This window comes from Clupea harengus, chromosome 7 (genome assembly GCF_900700415.2).
Source record: "Clupea harengus chromosome 7, Ch_v2.0.2, whole genome shotgun sequence".
Lineage (NCBI taxonomy): Eukaryota > Metazoa > Chordata > Actinopteri > Clupeiformes > Clupeidae > Clupea > Clupea harengus.
The window spans coordinates 20,437,046-20,455,832 of record NC_045158.1 but is presented as its reverse complement, the minus strand read 5'-3'; the positions used below and the strand labels follow the sequence as shown (position 1 = coordinate 20,455,832).

Sequence of the window (18,787 nt, the reverse complement as noted above, 5' to 3'; positions counted from 1 at the left end):
GATGGAGTTGATGGAACTCTGACCATAATGACCCCCCAGCAACAGTTCTACCCTTATAAATAAAACTTCAAATGTAAAGACACTTACAGATAGTTCAGCTGGCAGCTTTTGGCGAGAAATTAATTATGACCTAGTACCGTTTTTCTCCTTATCCAACAAATCAATCCTGGCACAAGAGGTGTTCAGAGCTTTTATAAACGCTGTAAGCAGCCCTACAGCTTGGACATGGTGAGGTGACATTAAATAACCGCAGAAATTAATGACAAATTCGTGCAAAAATTGAAGATGGAATGAAAGGCATGGCAACAGCCCTGAAAAAAAAAAGCAAAAAAAAAGGCTATTACATTAGCAGTACTATGCTCTTCCAGAGCTCAGCATCTTCCCATTCCCTCTCAATCTGCTTAATCCGCTGCCACAATTAAAAAAAAACAAGATGTTTTTGGGAGACGTGTGTACCTTTCCTGCCTGCGAAGAGGCATGCAGATCTGCAGCGACAGTCCCGAAGACCAATAGCCTTGTGCCACCCTCCCATTCCCTCACCAGTGACCAATGGCAACACAGGCCAGTGGAAGAGGCGGTAGACAAAAGCCACATGGTCCTCTCGAGTGTAAGCCCTGCAGATTCTGGTCAGACCAGACAAACTAGGTTTCCCTGACTAATCAGTCCAGTCTGGTGAGTCCTGCTCAGCGTTCCCACTAGCAGTCCCACTGAAGTATGTGTCTGTGTGTGTGAGTCAGGATTGTGGAGAGCCCAAGCCCCTTGCTCTTCTCTCTCGTCCATCCCACCCCCAACCCAACCCCCTCCATTTTCAGCCCTTCTGTGACTGCAGTCAACAAAACTGACATACCTGAAGCCACAGACCCATTTATTTTATCTTTTCTTTTAGTGATCAGCTTTCACTTTTCCCCTCCCTCATCTACACGTTCCTCCCCTCCTTTCACTCCTGTGCAGACTCTTCCCCCCTCCCCCACCCTCATACCCACTTCCTCCTTTAGAGGCTCCTGTCTATCACCTGCTGACTCCCTGCCCTGCCCTGCCCTGCCCTGCCCTGCCCCGCCCTTTTCTCTCCTCTCCTCCTCCCCCCACAGTCTATGGCTCTCTCACAGCCGGCAGAGGCAGAAGAGGGTGGGGATGAAGACTCCAAAGGCCACCAGGATGGGGAACATGAGGCTGCTGTTGTCAGCTGCGTAAGGGTTCGGGGTGCGTGGGCCCGACTGCACGCGGGCTTTGGGGGCGGCAGAGGGAGTCTTGGGGTCGTCGCTCTCGGGCAGATCCAGGTCTTCCTCTTCCGGTTCTTCCGGTTCCTTCTTATCAAGCATGCCAGGGTGAGGCTGCAGCTTTGGGACATCTGAGGGGTTATGAGAGGGAGGAAGTGTCAATGCGAAGACAATGATACGCAGAAAAACAATATGTGAAAAATGAAGGACACACAAAGGAAAAACTGCAAGCTGCATTTGGACAAAACACCAAAACTTAAAAGATCCCTTAATTAACCCAAAAAAGAAGGTCAATTAGAAACAGATTCAGTGAAATTACAACTCGGTGTTCCACTAATACAAGCAGAAGATGAAAACTGTGATGAAATGATAAAAACAGATATTGCACAAGTCATTTCATCATACAGCAAGATACATAAAATCCTGATCAGACAGGAAATAAGCCACAATACTTTTGCAATCTTCCATGTGGTCAACCACATGCACAGTAACGCAGGATTTAAAACAGTACAACCCAATGGAGCAGGAATTATTTTCACTCACCTTCTAGTGTCCCCTTCATCACATATAGTGCACACACCTTTGGGTTGTCATAGTACCCCTAAAGAAGCACAGTCGAAATAGTCAGAAGATGATGATGATGATGAACTTTGATACAAAGGTCGCTAAATGAAGGTTAATAAAATTAGGTTCATAACCATGGCCTGTAGCACAGTGAATAGTGTTATCTTGAACAGTAAACTAATCTTTTCATCCATCAATCTTAAGACAGCAGAAAAACTAGCAACTTTACAGCTTCACTGCAGAATATAGCTTGATACAACAGAACTTTTGTTCGGAAAAACAGTGCAAGAAGTTGGGTGAACAGCTGTAACAGAAAATACATTCCTTGACAACTCACTACCTGAAGTGGAAGCGAGTTTTGACATTTTGTAATATTAAAAACAAACAGGATGGTATATTGGGCATACAAGGTACCGCCATCCTCCCTCACCTTGACAAATTCTACAGTGAGCTTGCCGTTGAAGGTCGAGACTTCCCTCTGCACACTCAGCTTGCCCCTCTTTATGGAGAAGGCCACAGTTTCATCATGTGCCGTGCTGTGCCCAACACGCTCAAATATATCCATGTCCTTCACCACGGTATGGCCATTCAGACGCACATCGAACACCTGAGGAGAGAACACAAGGAGGAAGAACAGGAATGAGATTAAACAAGCTGATGGTGAAAAGAATAATATAACTAACATTACAACACTGCTGCTGGAACAGAACAAACATTCCAACAACTGGTGGAACAAACTGCCTAACACTACCAGAGCAGGGGCGTCCCTCTCTACCTTTAAGAAGCTTTTGAAGACCCAACTCTTCAGAGAGCACCTCCCTTCCTAACTGGCACTTCGACTAGTGCTTAACTTGCACTTACAGCAGTTACATTCCTGCATTTCGTTTTTCTATTTCTTATGTAAAGTAGTATTTATTGTTACACTAGGTCTCTATTGCTCGTAGCTTGATTGTTCTCTCCCTTGTACGTCGCTTTGGACAAAAGCGTCTGCTAAATGACTAAATGTAAAGTAAATGGAAGCCTGACTATGTACATGTACACGCGCACAGACACAAACATTTTGACACGTCTTTCTTTCACCAAGGCTCTTTTTCAATCATTTTAAAATAGCTGAATGTATGTGTAATGTTTGAGGCTCTTTAATTCATAGACATGCAACGTGACTATGGCCACAAGCCACTGCACCAATAAAATGAACACCAAAATGTACATTGGCATTGTCATTGCCCATGTATAAGGCTCTACTGAATTGTGCATACAGAGTGAAGTTATATATATGGAGTAGGCCTACACATGATGTCTGACAGCTTTGACTTATTTCCAAATTACTGTAGCACTCAGACTATATTTAAGTAGATGTTCAAGAGATAATGCACAGCTCTATTCTCTTCTCAGGGACAAATCTGAAGGTTAGTGCCAGAGCTAGTCACATGACAAGACAACTAGGCCAAGAGTATTTGACTCTGAATGCAGGCTAGGAGGTTACATAGCCTCTTTCGTGTGTGAAAGATGTGACACAAAGCACAATTGCAAAGCTTAGAGACAGAACTGCACAAAAAAAGCACTTTCAGAACTTACCTTCTGTTGTGACTGTGCAAAGTAGACCTCTGCAAACTTCATCACCAATATGTACTCTCCCTCCTCGCGGATGGGCACCTCGTACCCAAATGTGTCCTCGTTGTACCTTTCCGTCTGGTAAAGAATCTGGTCGTCTGGATTGGAGCGCAGTATAGGGAGACGCACTCCATAATCGGAGGCTGAAAGGAGAGACAGAGAAAAGGGAGGAGAAGGCAGACGTGATTGTGCGGCCTCACTCACAGTATCTCTCTCTTTACAACAACAAACCTCAAAGAAGTCTTACAACTTTTGCAAAAGGACTAGTGCCACTGTGCATGCTCCTTCTATAACATTAGAAAAGGAAAAAATAAATGACCTTATAAAATATGTACACGTATCAATAAGGGAACAGCTGCACTCATCAGAGCGTTCACTTTTGCACGCGCTGACCTAAGTCATGTTATCACCTAGCGCAGAGAGGAAGTGACAGGCCCTTGCTGTCAGTTACACGTGTACTTCCTTTGCCATTTAAGCTAGCTAATTTACTGGTTCGCTGTAGCTTTATGGTCAGGCTGAGGCGGGGAATAACATAGATTTTGATGAAGTAGTTTATTTATCATGTTGTATCTTTTCCAACGGGCTGCTATTTGCATGTGAATTTAAAATTACCAGTTCTTTTTTCCCCCCTTTTAACCAACTCACTGTATTTGTAGCTAGCTTTGCTAAGTTACCTCTCTAAACCAAGAACTTCAATTACAAAGCACTCAAGCCCAGACTTTAAAATGTAGGGCCACGGTCAATGAAAAAGCAACCTTCGATACTTATTTACATTGCCTCTTCAGATTGGGTTATCGGCCAGCGCTTTTGAACGACAGAAAACATGTTGATATTTCGTTCGAAGGGTTGTAGTCAAGCTGCATTACGTTACACATAAGAATATTCTGGAATTCAACTAGCTAATACAGCAATATCTGCCCATGGTCAACAACTATGCGAAAACCAAAAGCCAATTCACAGTTCACAGGATATTCATTCATTCATTCATTCATTCAGCAGCTACACATGCTAATAATAGCTACCTCTTTTGGTTTGGGTTTCACTCATGCTAGCTAGCTTTACCGGCTGGAGTTAAAACTAGCCAACGTTGACGGCTACCCTTGCCTTACATTTCTAACAAGCTAACCTACTTCGGTACCAGACGCGATCTACTTACCTTTTCCAACCTTTCCTTCTAAGGGGTCTTTCTTGTAGTGGATGCCATCCGCATCTGCGTGAGCCTCCCCGCCGGCATTTACAGCCCATATTACCCGTTCAGCAAGGCTTGGGCCCCCTCCTTCTGTCCAACACAGCTCGATCAGGAGAGACAAAACTGCCACCACCAGCCAGCCAACCCCCGGCATCGTTACCCTCCGCATTGCTACACACAGCCGGGAGCAAGCTTCCAAAAACGTGTTGGCAAAAACTGAAAACAGAGTAAAAAGGTTATGTTCGATTGACTCCCGGCAGCCTTCTGCAAAAGCCCACAACACCCCCAACCGAGAGACGGTAACGTGATGCAGCTGAGCTAACTTGTTAGCTAGCTAATATAGCGAACGCTTTACAGTATAACTGCCATTTACTTGCTTGCTAGCTAGCTAGCTATCTGTAGGTGACCACGCATCGTATGCCTTACTGACGCGCCTCATCAAAGAACAAATCAAGATAGAGCTCACAATTTGTGGTTGAACAGCTATCCAGAATCCCACAAAATATGGCCAGCTCCGTTTAGATGTCTTGCCTACTATCCGTTGCTGACTTGTCCCAGTCAATATGCATCTACCTGTGTTGGCTGTTAGCTTGCTTCCTATTTAAGACAGGCAGCTAACGTTAGCTGACTTCCTCTTGCACTGACACCAGTATATCCAGCTGTAACTCAGTCTGCAGAATTGCAGGTATTTGGATTGGAAAGTCTTGCGTGTAACTAAGCCTTTTATGGGTGCCTGTGTAAATTCTAGTAGATTTTATGTGATTGAAATCCGACTCGTACAATACCACGGGCAAAACTAGACTAACCCTAATTAGTGTTTCTGCATCTGACTTCCATGCAGAGCCGCACAGTAACGCTAACATCGGCTTCTGTGAAGTTGATGTAGGCTGAGGGGGTAGGGAGGTGGAATGTAATCTAACATGATCGTTGGGTCATTGGGGAAGGACAAACAAAAATGTCCAATCCCGCATCTATCAGGGTAAGATTTAATTGGCTAGTAACCGACAGGCTATAACCACTATCAGATTCTACCAAATCCTAATTTAAGAAGTACAGTAGGCTATCTAGCTGCCAAACAGAAAGCTTTTGACTTTCACCGGAGATTATGAGATCAACTTCATTCAAGGAAGCCATTCACCATTACTGTAACGGGGATAATTAGGCTATTAATAAAATGGTGTTCTTTAGTAGATTCATTAATTTAAAGCAACACTAACAGACAGTTAAAGATTGGGATATGTCCGTGTAAGGTACGGCCCCTATGCAACATTTGCTGATTCCTATTAGAGAATGACCATGAGGTTGATTCATCAGAACTTCATTAAGTGCCGTCTGTCAGACTGTAGTGATGCGGTATTCATGTTAGATTGACCTGCAAATGTTCAGTTGGCAAAATGCGGAAGACAAGTCAACACATTTCTTTATCAGCAATCAATGACTATTTCAGAGGAACTTCGACTATATGCGTTTAATGTAAAACCAATCATTGCCATCCCTCATTCATTTGAAATAATTGTACAGGTATTTGCGGAACATTGGGAATTCAGTTAATTGACAAATGCACGAGGATTGGATGCTGGAAAATAGCTAGCCTATTAACTATCTAGAAACCCAAAGGCAAGCTTGAAATCCTATATTCTTACGTCGTCAACTGTCATTTGGTCAAATTGATCTTTAATTGCATGAATAGCGATGACATCGCATTTCTGTAACAACGTAGGACGGCTATCCTAGTAACCAAACCAAACCTTTGCTACGTCAGCAACTCACGAAGAATGTGTTGATAGCCTTGAATTGAACGATTAAGTTGCCTTTCTATACCCTTATAACACATCGGTGTGTCTGAAGAGAGATTTTACAAAACAGGTCTATGTTATTTTGTTACCACATGATGGAGCCCGTTGAGCGCTTTAGAAGATGTTGAGGTGGACCCCAAAGACAAGACTTCCTCAAAAATTGTACATAGGCGGAGCAAGATACTTCATGACGATCCACTTCCTGAAACCCAGATCGTGAGGTGGGGGGAGTGGTGGGCGTGCACAAATCACCCTTTAAGCAGACCAGAGGAGGCCACTGTTTCATTTATGTCTATGGGAATATGTCAAGAACATATATAAAATATGATAACTAGAGTTAGTAGCTAGTAGTAGTAACTACTTAAACTGCTTCAACTGTATGACATGCACAGTATCTACTGAAGGCAGACCACTGATGAGTTCTTCTGGCCAGTCTGCAATGGCTGTGCAGGGCAAGAAGCGAGCAGCTGGAAGGGAAGCCTTCGCAGGGGCTTTCCAAGAGCTCCGCGGGAATTCCAGTAACACAGGAAAAGCCAGAGCCACGATGTTGGTGGGCAAGCTCTGGTCTAGGCGCCAGCCATTGCAGACGGGCCAGGAGAACTAATCAGAGGTGTGCCTCAGTAGATACTGTGCCCTTTGAATCCAGCGACCCCTCCCGCCGAAGCACGAGAAAGAGACAAAAGTGGCAGATAAAATGTTCTTGGGAAGTACTCAAGCTGCAGCAGCACTAAACATTAGTTGCTTGACTGGTAATGAGCTGGCGGAGGTTTCTCTCTTGCATGCCTGTTGAGAGGAGGAAGCAGAGGACATACACCGACGCACTGGTGTTCTACTGAGGGCAGCGCGGGGTGGGTGATGTCCATCACTGCTGTGCGCTCCATCAATGTGGCTCAGTCAGATGGCGCTGGGTCTGGGTCTCTCGTTGGCCGTGGAGTAGACTCAGGCAGCTTCACCTCTGAAAGTACTGCAGCCAGCTCCAGGACAGTGGGATAGTCATCCTCCAATTCTGGTAGATCCCACTGAGACAGTGCAGACCCAGGAGAAGGACTGCCTAGCTCCAGTAGAGCTTCTGACTCCAGTGCATCGCTGAGTGATCGTTTTTCCATCAAAATGCACTGCCTTCTCCCTCCTAACTAGGAGGGAGAGCAGCACACAGTCCACATACCGGCTCTGCTCCCAAGACCTTGCAGCTGGGATGGACAGGCAGATGAAGCACTGCCGGTGGAGATCCTCGCTGGGGTGGCGGGCATGGAACTACCGGCTTCGTCACTTTTCACCATCCCCATAATGCGTTCTTCACAAAGCTGAAGTTTTTAAGGGAGCTTATTGTGAGTGGCCCTTAAGTAGGGCAGCCCTGCACTGGAAGGGGGCAGGTATGCAGATTCTTCACTGGGTTGCAGTGCAGTAAAGGGATTGGCAGTAGTGGAGCTGTTAGCGGGTGGAACTCATATTTTGACATGTGCCCATAGACGTGAATGGAGCTGTGGCTTTCTGTGGTCTTTAGATTTGTCAGCTTACAAGTTACAAGTCTTTTATTTGTCAGATGCACAAAATGACACAGGGTCAGACTGGGCACTGAAATTCTTATGACAAGGCGCCGCCCAAACCTACCATACCATAACATCACATACTATAACATAACAAACCATGACGTACACTCTGCACAAGTACTATGAACATAATTTACACATAATAAACATATAATAACCTAAATAACCTTACTCAATATACAAGATAAATATACAATACGATGTGCTAAACATATACCAACCTATACATATAATACTAAATATACATATAGCAGCCTATACATATAATACTAACATAAATACATATAACATATAATACATATGTAATAAGCTCCCCTCCCACCCCCACCCACCCTTCGCAATCTGGGTTCCTGGAAGTATCTTGCTCCTTCAGTCTATCAGACTTAGAAGCTAAAAAGACTATGACATTTATTTAATCCAGTCAGAAAAAAATCTAGATTGTAATGTTAATTCAGTGAAACTCAACAGCTAGCACGGAGTAACAAAAACTATGTGACTAGGTTAGTGACCTTCAACTAACATCAGCTGGCTACCAAATGTGATCTTGATTTTCCAATTAACTGGAAAAAAAGACAACACGACATCTGGCATGTATATTATGAAGATATATCATATAATTTATTGATCTGTAGACGAGCTCTGGATATACTTTTATATTTCAACTCATTCGATCTTTACCAACGACAATTCAAATGTTGGGTTGTGACACACCCCTTTATGCAGACCAGAACCCTTTCCCTTTTGCTTCCATAGACATGCATTGCCATGAAGTATCTTGCGCCATCTATCTAAAATATTTGACTGTCTTCTTAAGAGGCTGTTGCAATGATGGCTGGGACATTACGTTCCATCATCGTGTGAAAAGGAAGAAATGTAACGTGTGGTTATATGAAAAATTGACTTAGGTTTGTCGACGTGATGATAGTAGTGCTGATACTAGTGTATTGTCAGCCTAAGTAAGTAACCACATGCGTTCTACGGAGCCCCCGAAGGGCCATGGTGGTGATTTGCTTTTTGCTTTTTTTGACCTTTGACCTTTGACCTTTAGGGGGCTCCGTAGCTTTCCCCCGTGTTGTTTGAAAAGGAAAAACAATGACAATATGTAAAATGTTCTGCTTCTAAACAGATCCAAGTCTTTATTGAAGTTTTGGATAGCTTCAAAGACAGAACAGGGACAACTGAAACATAAAGATTTATTTACATTAGATTATTTAAATTGTTTAAATAATTTTTTTTATACATGAGTGCAAATTAGCCTCATTCTTTTTTTGGCATGCAGAAAAACAGCAAATCTAACAGACCGGGTTCCACATTGAACACCTGCTCACATGGAACAAACATTGAGTTTGACAGAGACTAACATTCAGGCAAAAACATACACACACACACACTGTCAAACACTGTGATGACAACATGCTCAAATGTCCAGGCTCCTTTAAATGTGTGAGACTTCAGCTATGTCAGAGGTCTGTCTGCATCTGCATCCATAGGATCCAGCATTTTATTAGAGGAGATGTAGAACAGCTAAGTTAAACCACAACAATGACAGAGATTTATGCAGAACACCTCGGAAAAGAGGCAGAGGTGAAACGGGTAGCTTACAAAAGGTGGGTGCCATCGGGATTTACAACATAGCACAATTCCTGAACTAACAGGTAAGCTACTGTGTTAAATCAGATGGCATATTGCATACGTGGAGCAACGTAAGTATCACTTTCATTTACTGGACATAACTTTCAACTTCAACTTCTTCAAGGACATTATTTTCCTTTTCTATACTATACCATACTTCTACCCTGACAGTATTTGGGTTAAACCAGAAATAATAGCCCATCTGACTTGAGCCTGCAACTTGGAGTCCCACAAGGTTGAAGGAAAGCTGTCTTGGATGGACAGTCTGAAACAAATTCATCACAGACCAAATACTCTTAACAAAGTCTTCCCTTCAGAATGACGATTCTCTTAGTAACACAGTGTTTTGCACGTTTCTGGGGTAGTGGAAGGTGCAGGGAAACCTCTGTTCATTCAAAGCATTGGAGAAGTTCAAGACACCACTGAGATATACAGAGAACGAGACATGAACATCGCTGGCATTCCTTCTCAAAAACTATTTCCCAACAATTGCCTATGCCTTGCATATATTGGGGTACATGTACACATGTCAACACAGTGACAAGAACACCACGTCATCACAGGACATTGTATTGCCTTTTTATAGACTAGATGTCACCACTCCATAAAGTTCATACAGACAGATGATTGGATGCAGTAGGTCTATGGAGTTCCTTGGGGCAAAAAAGGTGCAGAAAACTTGCTACAGAAGAGAAAAGTAATTTTTGAGAGGGAGAGTGAGGAGACATGGGAAGAAACTTGCTTCCTCCTCTCGCATTTATGTTGTGGATTCCAGTTCTGATCCTTAGGAAAGCTGGCTCAAATTCGCAAGGCTCAGATACCTGCACAGTCTCTCACTGGATGAGGTGACACACTGAACGCACGACAGGAACATGAGGTCTGGACTGGGTGGGACTTCCATCTCTATTAATGTCAGCGAGACATCATGCGGACAAATTCTGAAAGAGCAGGACAAAGAAATGTTGTAAAAGGGAAAGAGAGAAAAATAATGAATTTAGATGAATAATGAAGAGGTAGAACAGTCCATGGAAAATGTAAGTGGCTTGAGAGAATTAGCACTTTTTTATTAATGTATCTTTTACTCTCTGTTAGCCAGTAACTATGGCTGATTTAAATAATCACAGTGAAAGGCCTGTCCAGAACTCACCCTCAAAGTCCACTCTTCCATCACCATTCAAATCAATGTCCCGTAGGATGTCCTCCAAGTCTCTATGACCAACCTAGGCGACAGAGCACACAACTTTGCTAGGTGTCTAGAGGTAAATGGTAAATTAGTACAATTTCTTTCAAAGATTTACATGGTAATGTTTTATCTTCATTGAAGAAAATCAACATGACCCAAAGTTTGTTTTTGTTCTAGACTCTCACCTGCTGTCCTAACAGCTTCCTCATTGCCTCTCTGAGCTCTGAGGTGCTGATCTCTCCATCTCCGTTGGTGTCAAACTAGGAGGGAGCACGGAATTCCATTATAAACTTAAGTTCAGCGTTTGATGATGACTTGATGATCTTTTTCTGCACGTGCATATGTGGAATGTTACTGATTTTCGATGTGTATATGGAGTGACAACACTGACTGAGGTGTTTAAGTAGAGGCATTTAGAAGAAGGCCTAAAAGAAAGAGACAGTAATACTGAAGGTTTGGATGTCTTACCTCTTTAAAAGCATCTCTGAGCTCCTTCACGCCAATCATATCGGCTGTCTCTGCTAGCAGTTTTGGACCCATGAGCTCCACAAAGTCATCAAAGTCCACGTGGCCTCCCACTGATAAGACAGAGATTGATCAAAACTTGTGGTGCAAATCTCTGCACACCCGGCCTTTAGTATGTTAGGTGACTGAATCAACACCAGTTCTGGTCAAACAAACATACAATGCAAACTCACACCTGGTCATGCTCACACACACACACACAGTGTGTTTACACTAACGTGTTCACATGTAAAACTCACAGTTCATGTTGATCTGCTGGCTCAGTTCGATTAGCTCCATCTCTGTTGGCATGTAGCCCATTGTCCTCATACAGTTGCCCAAATCCTTGCAGCCGATGTAGCCATCCTTGTCTTTATCGAATTCCCTGAAGGCTTCCCGCAACTCTGAACACATTTAACGTGAGAGAATTTCAATTCAGGTGCATTTCACTAGAAAAAGCATTTTTGACAGTGAGCATAATTTCATATTAAATGAAAAAGAGTTGATGTGAGAAGAAAGAAAACGGGAAGGGAAGGAAGAGTAACAAGGCAAGGATATGGAATGAAAAAGTGGATGATTCTTTAAAATGTAATAAAAAAGGACTTAAATTAACATTTTAATCTCTAAAATGGAATAACATACAGTAACAATACTCTGAGCATGCTTATGGAGGGGCATCAACAGAACTATTCCGATCACCAACATTAACATGCATATTATCAGCCTCAGGTTAATGTGACCGGATAAGCACCTGAGGAGTTTCTCACAGGGGAGAAATCAATTTCAGGATGCCTCCCACGTGAAGCCCCAGTGCTCAACATAAACAGGCAGAGAATGATGAAGAACCCCCCCCCAACAGTCCCAACAGCAGCCAAGCCAACTCACCATCAATCTCCTCTGGCCTCAACTCCCTGTCCTGTGAAAACAGAGACAAAAGCAAAACGCACAGTGAGTCCATGTCATGATCCACAAAGCCCTTTGCGGAGATAAAAACTGAGCCACAAATGACAATCACAACAACAGTTCCACCATGTGAAGTGTGCAAAAGTATTTGAGCTGATACCATTATGGCCGCTGTGAATAGGAAGAACTCCGACTGCTCTATGCTCATCATAACGCTGTATCTGTGAAAGATCTTGAGCGACCTCAGGGAGACTCCGTTTTTATTGTGAAGCGTGGCTTGCGTCACTGGAATGTGTTTTTGAAAATGGCCTTTGCTCTCATGTGTTAAGGTAATATTTTGGACCACGCTGTACGTCACAGGTGATCTACCAAATCCTGGAAACGAGAACATGAATAGAATGAAAGAATGCAACCCTGGCTACAACAATGACAAGCACCTTTAAAGGAGATGCAGAGGAGAGAGACAGAGGGAGTGAGAGAGAGAGAGAGAGAGAGATAGAGACAGAGATAGAGATGGATACCAGAAGCCTTACAGGTTAACAACAAGGAGCAGCAGTGAGGGTAAACACAAATGCACGGCTTATGTCAGAGCACACAAAACCACACATGCACATGGACCCAGACACTCTCTTTCACTCTGACACTTGACCAAAAATAAACCCGACAGAGGCCTCTTCCCATTCAACTCAGCTCAACTGATGTTGTGGCGTGTCTGGGGATCAGGACATGTTTGCTTGTTCTCGCACTCAATATCAGTTTTTTTTCACAGATCTTCATCCATTTGCAATGATCTTGTTCTGATCTGATACAGACAAACACACAAACACTCACACGGTCCTCTTCACACTTTATGGTAGGTTGTATGTTGTATTTTTGTGTGCATGTGTGCTACATATGTGCACATTTACATATGCGTAGACATGAGCCATATGTAATATACAGACATGTCTGTGCAGCTGTTCATGTGTGTATACCATATCTGGTAATTATACGTATGTTGTAGAGTGCTTTGTTGAATGCATTTAAACCTGCATATACGTACATGTTTAAATGCTTCCCATATGTGTGAGCTTATTTCTCCCATAAATGTATGACTACCATATGCCAGAATGCCTTTGAGTGTGTAGATATACGTATGTGCACATAGCAATGTGTATGTGTATTCCCAGACTTACGTACAGCCTGCCACTTGTTGGCCAGAACCGTGGGGAGGAAGATGCAAGCCGGCCCCAGGATGACAGCATGCATGACAGTACAGCTCTGAACTAGGGCCATCAGGGGCTCCTGGAAGGGCCCGGGACCCCCGCCGCCCGACCCCTCCACCTCACTGCACTGATGCATTTTCCCACGCCTGCACCTCTGCTGCTGAAGGGCCTTTCCCCATGCGGTCCAGTGAAATGGGGCGAGGTGGAGTCAGGACAGAGACAGCGTTAGATGGTTGCGCAAGGACTGGGTCTGAAGTCATTTCAACTCTAATACGATTGTATATATATGAGCATCCAGCGTAGGAGTTCCTTCATAATGATGAGGAGGAGGAGGTTGGTGTAGATGGTTAATGTTATTTTTGTTTCGGTATGATCATATGTACTAATGCACTTCAATCAGAGATCAATTTAGAGATATTATTTGTAACAGTGTGACACCACATGTCAGTTAGAAATACCTGAATGTTACCTACCTCTGAAAATCCAAACAGAATCTCATATCTACTTCACTGTATTTTATAAAGTGTGCATCAGAACAACACTCATCATGCCAAACTTCACACCACACAGTCATGCCAGCCTTTCAAGTGAAGAGCTTAGTAAATATAAGTGAAAATAATGAGTGACACTACGAGTAACACTATGAGTAACACTATGAGTGACACTATGAGCAACACTATGAGGAATACAGTAAACCAGTACCTGCACTACAACTGATCATGCGGAGGTGCATGTGCAAAACCACTGCAAGTCCAAAAAAGAACTGTACTGGGCATTGCCATAGTTTCTCATCTAAAAAGAGCCACTTGTTTGACTGAAATGAAGCCGTGAATGTTTAGATGCTGATTTTATAATGAATGCATTTTTGTCTCCAACTGTTTCTCCTAAGGAAGTTTATGGGAAAAACCTGTGATTAAATTGAAACATAAATTAAATAATCTAGGTCTCCTGAGCTATCAAAGATCCATCATTGAGAGCAAAAACTTTTCCTGTGGGTCTGCCAGTAGTCTAGGGAGCTGAGGACGGAGTTCATGTAAAGACAGATCTCTGAGGCTAGCCAGACTATTCTGTCTTGTCTTATTAGGGTGTCTTATTAGGGTGTCGTTTCCAGTTTTCTCTCACAGAGAGCACTGGATGTGGAGAACTGCCCTGACTCCCAATACATGCCGGACTCTACTGGCCACTGCCAAAGGCGAGAACATCTTACGTAAATCGCAGGCACCACTTTAATGTCGTACCATACACACATACAAGCCAGCCTAACATTACTCTTTTTATACTGTAGTTCTTCCATTCATATCCATGAGTAAGAATTCAGAAGAATTCCTAATTTTATAAATGAATGCTTCATGGCCATGTATAACTGTGACTGTATAACTATACAGTATTAACCTTAAAGTCCAGTTTCTAAAGCCACAGTTTCACAGTTTGAACAATTACTCCTACATCCACAGCCAAAACAGGTGGGCAAAAAAAGAATAAAACAATAAAATCAAGTAGTTTTGATATATCTGTGCTGGCAGAACAAAGCTGGGCTCGGGAAAGGTTCACCCGCTGCGCTGAAACATGAATCAGGGGTTGTACACGCAGCCACAAACCTGAAGTTACATGTTGTGACAGCTTCTGCCAGAGTAACTGTAAACACATAAAAAACCTCTATGCAGTATGCTGCTGCTTTCAAGCAAAAGGAATCAAGTCACCTGTCTACTGATCACATTCACAGGTCTATCTTGCATTTGCTGGTGCTACATCTCAGTATTCCTACGAATAATTTTTTTTTTAATCGTGACTGCAGACTTGTAATTGGTGACTGATGACAGCTATTACGACTGTGTAAGCTGCTCTACTGTGAGCAGTATGTCCTACGCAAATAGAAAGCGTCAAGATTGAGAGCTGAATCAAATTGGCCCTCATATTGGGAACACCAAGAGATACTCTAATTTTTCAAAGCAATTCATAGAAGAGCTTTTACATATTTTATCAGTGGTCATGCTCTGAGAGAGATGAATCCATATCTTCATCAACAGCACTCCTTGACCTTAACTCACAAGATACGCAATATACACTTACATTTAAACTCATTACAAATATCTCCCGAGGTCTCTTTTGCGTAAAATTGGAGCACCAAAGACGTCCAAGTGAGAAATAAATGGGCTTCGTTTTTTTTTTCAGGCAGTAAAGGTCACCAGAGAGGGCTTTCCACAGGGTGGGGTGAAGCTAGTACACAACCACTAGGTCTAGGATAAGCTGTCTACACTCATATACAGTGCACCATCTTTTCTGTTTCTTGTCTCTTCTCATTGCTGTAAAATCAATGGCTGCCCATCTGAAAACCGCTGTGTTACTGTATCTGTTTCATATATCTGGTTGCACAAATTCAATTGTGCATTAACTGATGCTACTCTATTGGGAAAAGTGTGCCGAAGGCAGACCTTCTCTATATTACGTGAAGGATCATTTACAGGAACTGTAATCAACTTTAAAGTGTTTTGTAGGCCTCAGAGAGATCCATACTTTCAACATATTACAAACTAAACAATCGTATGTAACATGCTTGAGAGAAATGAACAAACTGCTTCTCACTGACTATACTTTGACTTTGACAATCCAGTTACTAATGCAAAGAGCCATAGTTTTGACTAATTCAGCCCAATCCTTCTCTCTTCTCTCTCAATTCCCATTCCTCCCCTCAGGACACAATACATCAGCCATGTTGGCTCATTATCTTACACTTTAACTGCACACTCGTCCAGTGCTGTATTATAAACGACTGCCTAATTATTAGGCTTTTGAAATCTTTCACCCCCCCCCCCCCCCCAAGTCCGTATTAATCACCGTTCCCTCGCCCCTCCCGCACAGAGATAACAGATGAGACCCACTCCTACCTGTCTGGTCTCAGCTCATCTTTAAGAGATGGAAACGTGTGTTAATCTTTCACACACTACTGTCTCAACGAGACCGGGGAGAGGAAAGAGACGGAGCCAGGGCTGGGATGGTGGAGGTAGGGAGGGAGAGAGATGGGATTTCCTTGCTCACAAAGTCTTTGCATGGATAAAATCCCTACCATTTCGAAACTGTCACCTTTGTCACTAAAATGTCCATTTTGTTCTTAATGACACAGAAAAAGTAAATCATGCCCAAAGAAGACACCATTGATCCTGTTGGGCTCCGAGGTATGTCTGGTAGTACTGTAGAGGGCGAAAACGCCCTGCAAGTTTTGTGCAGCTTCTATTGATGTTGTGTTGTAAACGTCCTGCTCCAGTGTGTTGTCAAAGTAGGGTTGTGAGATATATTGTAAGTTGTGGAATGAGAGATGTACTCAAAGAGAGAGACAGAGCAGTGGCTGAAAAGTCCACCCAATTTTCCATTCATCCATCATAACAGTTTACGGAGTGCTTTATGTAGACTGGCACTTGACACTCACTATATACACCCTCAGTGAAACAAAACACACACACACACACACTCACACAAAGACAGGAAAGGAGTAAAATTTATATAGAGGAATAAAAAGAGGTCCCTTTATTTGTAGAGAAGCAGTAGCAGCGTGTGAACCTCCATCATTTCTGCCTGACGGAAAGTCATTGCACCGTAAGTCACTGAGAATAAAAACATCTGCTAAACAAAATACCACACACGCTGACATATTCTCTTACCTAACAGGATGGCTATCATTCAATATCTCAGAGCTATATACAACATGGGATGATCTCAATGCCAAGATATTCAAACCAGAATCCTGTAGGATGATATCAACACTAGGGAGATTTTTGTCATGCTCATGCTATGTTCCACTGTGGAAATGCTTTGAGTAAATACTGATATAAATCATTCATCTGCACAGCACTGATTACCAACCCATGGAGCAGAAACTGATTAATCTGTAATTGAGCGCGCCAAACAGAGTCCAAAGGGAGAAATAAGCAACAAACAAAGATGACAACTGACCCAGAAAAAACACCTCAATGTGTTAATGATAACTCACTATCCAGAGAGGTTCAGAAGCTTTTTTTCATGTGTGAATATAAGATGGCTAATGTCTTTTTGCTCTGCTATGGGATAACGTAACTGATTCTGCAATTCTGTCATCTAGAGCTAGAACGAACCACCGCCATGGGTTTGCTTCACATCAAACATGCACACAGTAAACACACACACACATACACACACACACACACACACACACACACACACACACATACACACACACACACACACACACATGTGTACATGAGCCCACTATACATCAGAACTACCTCTAATTTGCAGACTGACTGGCAGATTTCTGTTTAAGTCGAATCTTTTTTAAATTTAAATCCAAATTAAAACAAATGGAAACATTGCCGTAGCATGGCACCTATTGTTATCACCTATTATAAGACATAGTTAGACTTATACCCTCAACACTATAGTTCTTACTCCCAGCATACCTGTACCTCTTCTGTAGATAATGCTATTTTGCTTGCACTTCAGGATAGATGTTAACCGATGTTCATGACGAAGTTCTGTAACTCATAAATGTGTTTTGTCTATGTAACTGGCAAATGTGGCATACATGCATATAGATGATGTTAGCAAACTCAAAGCATTAAGTGAATTTGAATCAACTGAATTTAATTGACTCTGAGTTATTAATAGAAGAATGTGAAAGTGCTTTTACTAACGTGTGCACAGCAATAACACAAATGAAGGCATGTCTCATGCAAAGGTTAGATATTTGCAAATATGTTGCCCTGGCAATACTCAGTGAAAGCTTACAGATTAAGTAGAAAATCAATGTGTCACGATTTTAAATCCCACAACCTTTTTTGCACAATATCATTAAACAAAATGTGTTTTCAAGTCAAACTTATACAAGCTTACCTTCATGGAGAAATGTCCAAAAGGAGATTTAACACAGTTGCCCATCATCTATAACACAATTGTCTGTGTGTGTGTGTGTGTGTGTGTGTGTGTGTGTGTGTGTGTGTGTGTGCGTGTGCGTGTGCGTGTGCGTGTGCGTGCGCGCGCGTGTGTGAGCTGTAGTGTGTGTGCGTTATGTTGGTGTCTCTCTAGGTGAACACAAGATTAGAGAAAGGAAAAGGTAGAGAGAGTGGTGTTGTACTGCCATAGAGACCTATGAAAGAGGGAAAGTTAATTTGAAGAGAAGACTAGCTCCCTAACTAAGTGGGACAAAGAGAGAGGGAATAGTAAAGAGAAAAGAGGGAGGTACAGAAGAGAGAAAGAGAGAGACAGAGAAAGAAAAAAAGAGAGAGAGAATGAGACAGACAGCAAGAGTGCAAGATGTCTAATAAAGAGGGTGTGAAAGAAAGCTGTGAACACTTGTTGGTTTGCCAGCTAAGCTGTTCTTTCTCTCTGTCATTCTTTCTCTCTCCCTCCCACTCTCATTCTCTCCCTCTCTCTCTCTCTCTTTCTGTCTCCCTGTCCACC

General features: G+C 42.7%; 2 protein-coding genes across 5 annotated transcripts in view; both read right to left on the bottom strand.

The window, feature by feature from the left end:
- Positions 1-725: 725 nt before the first annotated feature.
- Positions 726-5,477, bottom strand: mlec (malectin). 3 transcript variants are annotated; one of them, XM_031570796.2, is made up of 6 exons: positions 5,391-5,477; positions 4,552-4,800; positions 3,360-3,538; positions 2,212-2,388; positions 1,761-1,818; positions 726-1,348 (listed from the first exon to the last, which is right to left on the bottom strand). In XM_031570796.2, the coding sequence occupies exons 2-6, from the start codon at positions 4,751-4,753 to the stop codon at positions 1,101-1,103; spliced, it is 864 nt and encodes a 287-aa protein (XP_031426656.1). In that variant the 5' UTR covers positions 4,754-4,800; positions 5,391-5,477; the 3' UTR covers positions 726-1,100. The 3 variants fall into 3 exon arrangements, with proteins under 3 accessions (XP_031426656.1, XP_012673200.1, XP_012673202.1); XM_012817746.2 differs by lacking the exon at positions 5,391-5,477 and adding an exon at positions 5,051-5,383; XM_012817748.2 differs by lacking the exon at positions 5,391-5,477 and adding an exon at positions 5,158-5,383.
- Positions 5,478-9,188: 3,711 nt separating this feature from the next.
- cabp1a (calcium binding protein 1a) overlaps positions 9,189-18,787 on the bottom strand; it is a 17,928-nt gene continuing 8,329 nt past the window's right edge. The window contains exons 1-7 of one of the 2 annotated variants that reach the window (XM_012817749.3): positions 12,313-12,375; positions 12,135-12,165; positions 11,510-11,653; positions 11,214-11,323; positions 10,931-11,005; positions 10,710-10,782; positions 10,283-10,500 (exon numbers count right to left, since the gene is read on the bottom strand). In XM_012817749.3, coding sequence (XP_012673203.1) covers positions 10,475-10,500; positions 10,710-10,782; positions 10,931-11,005; positions 11,214-11,323; positions 11,510-11,653; positions 12,135-12,165; positions 12,313-12,363 — 510 coding nt within the window. In that variant the 5' untranslated portion in view covers positions 12,364-12,375 and the 3' untranslated portion in view covers positions 10,283-10,474. Of the gene's footprint in view, positions 10,501-10,709; positions 10,783-10,930; positions 11,006-11,213; positions 11,324-11,509; positions 11,654-12,134; positions 12,166-12,312; positions 12,376-18,787 lie in introns of those variants that run through there. The other variant, XM_031570794.2, reaches the window with a different exon arrangement.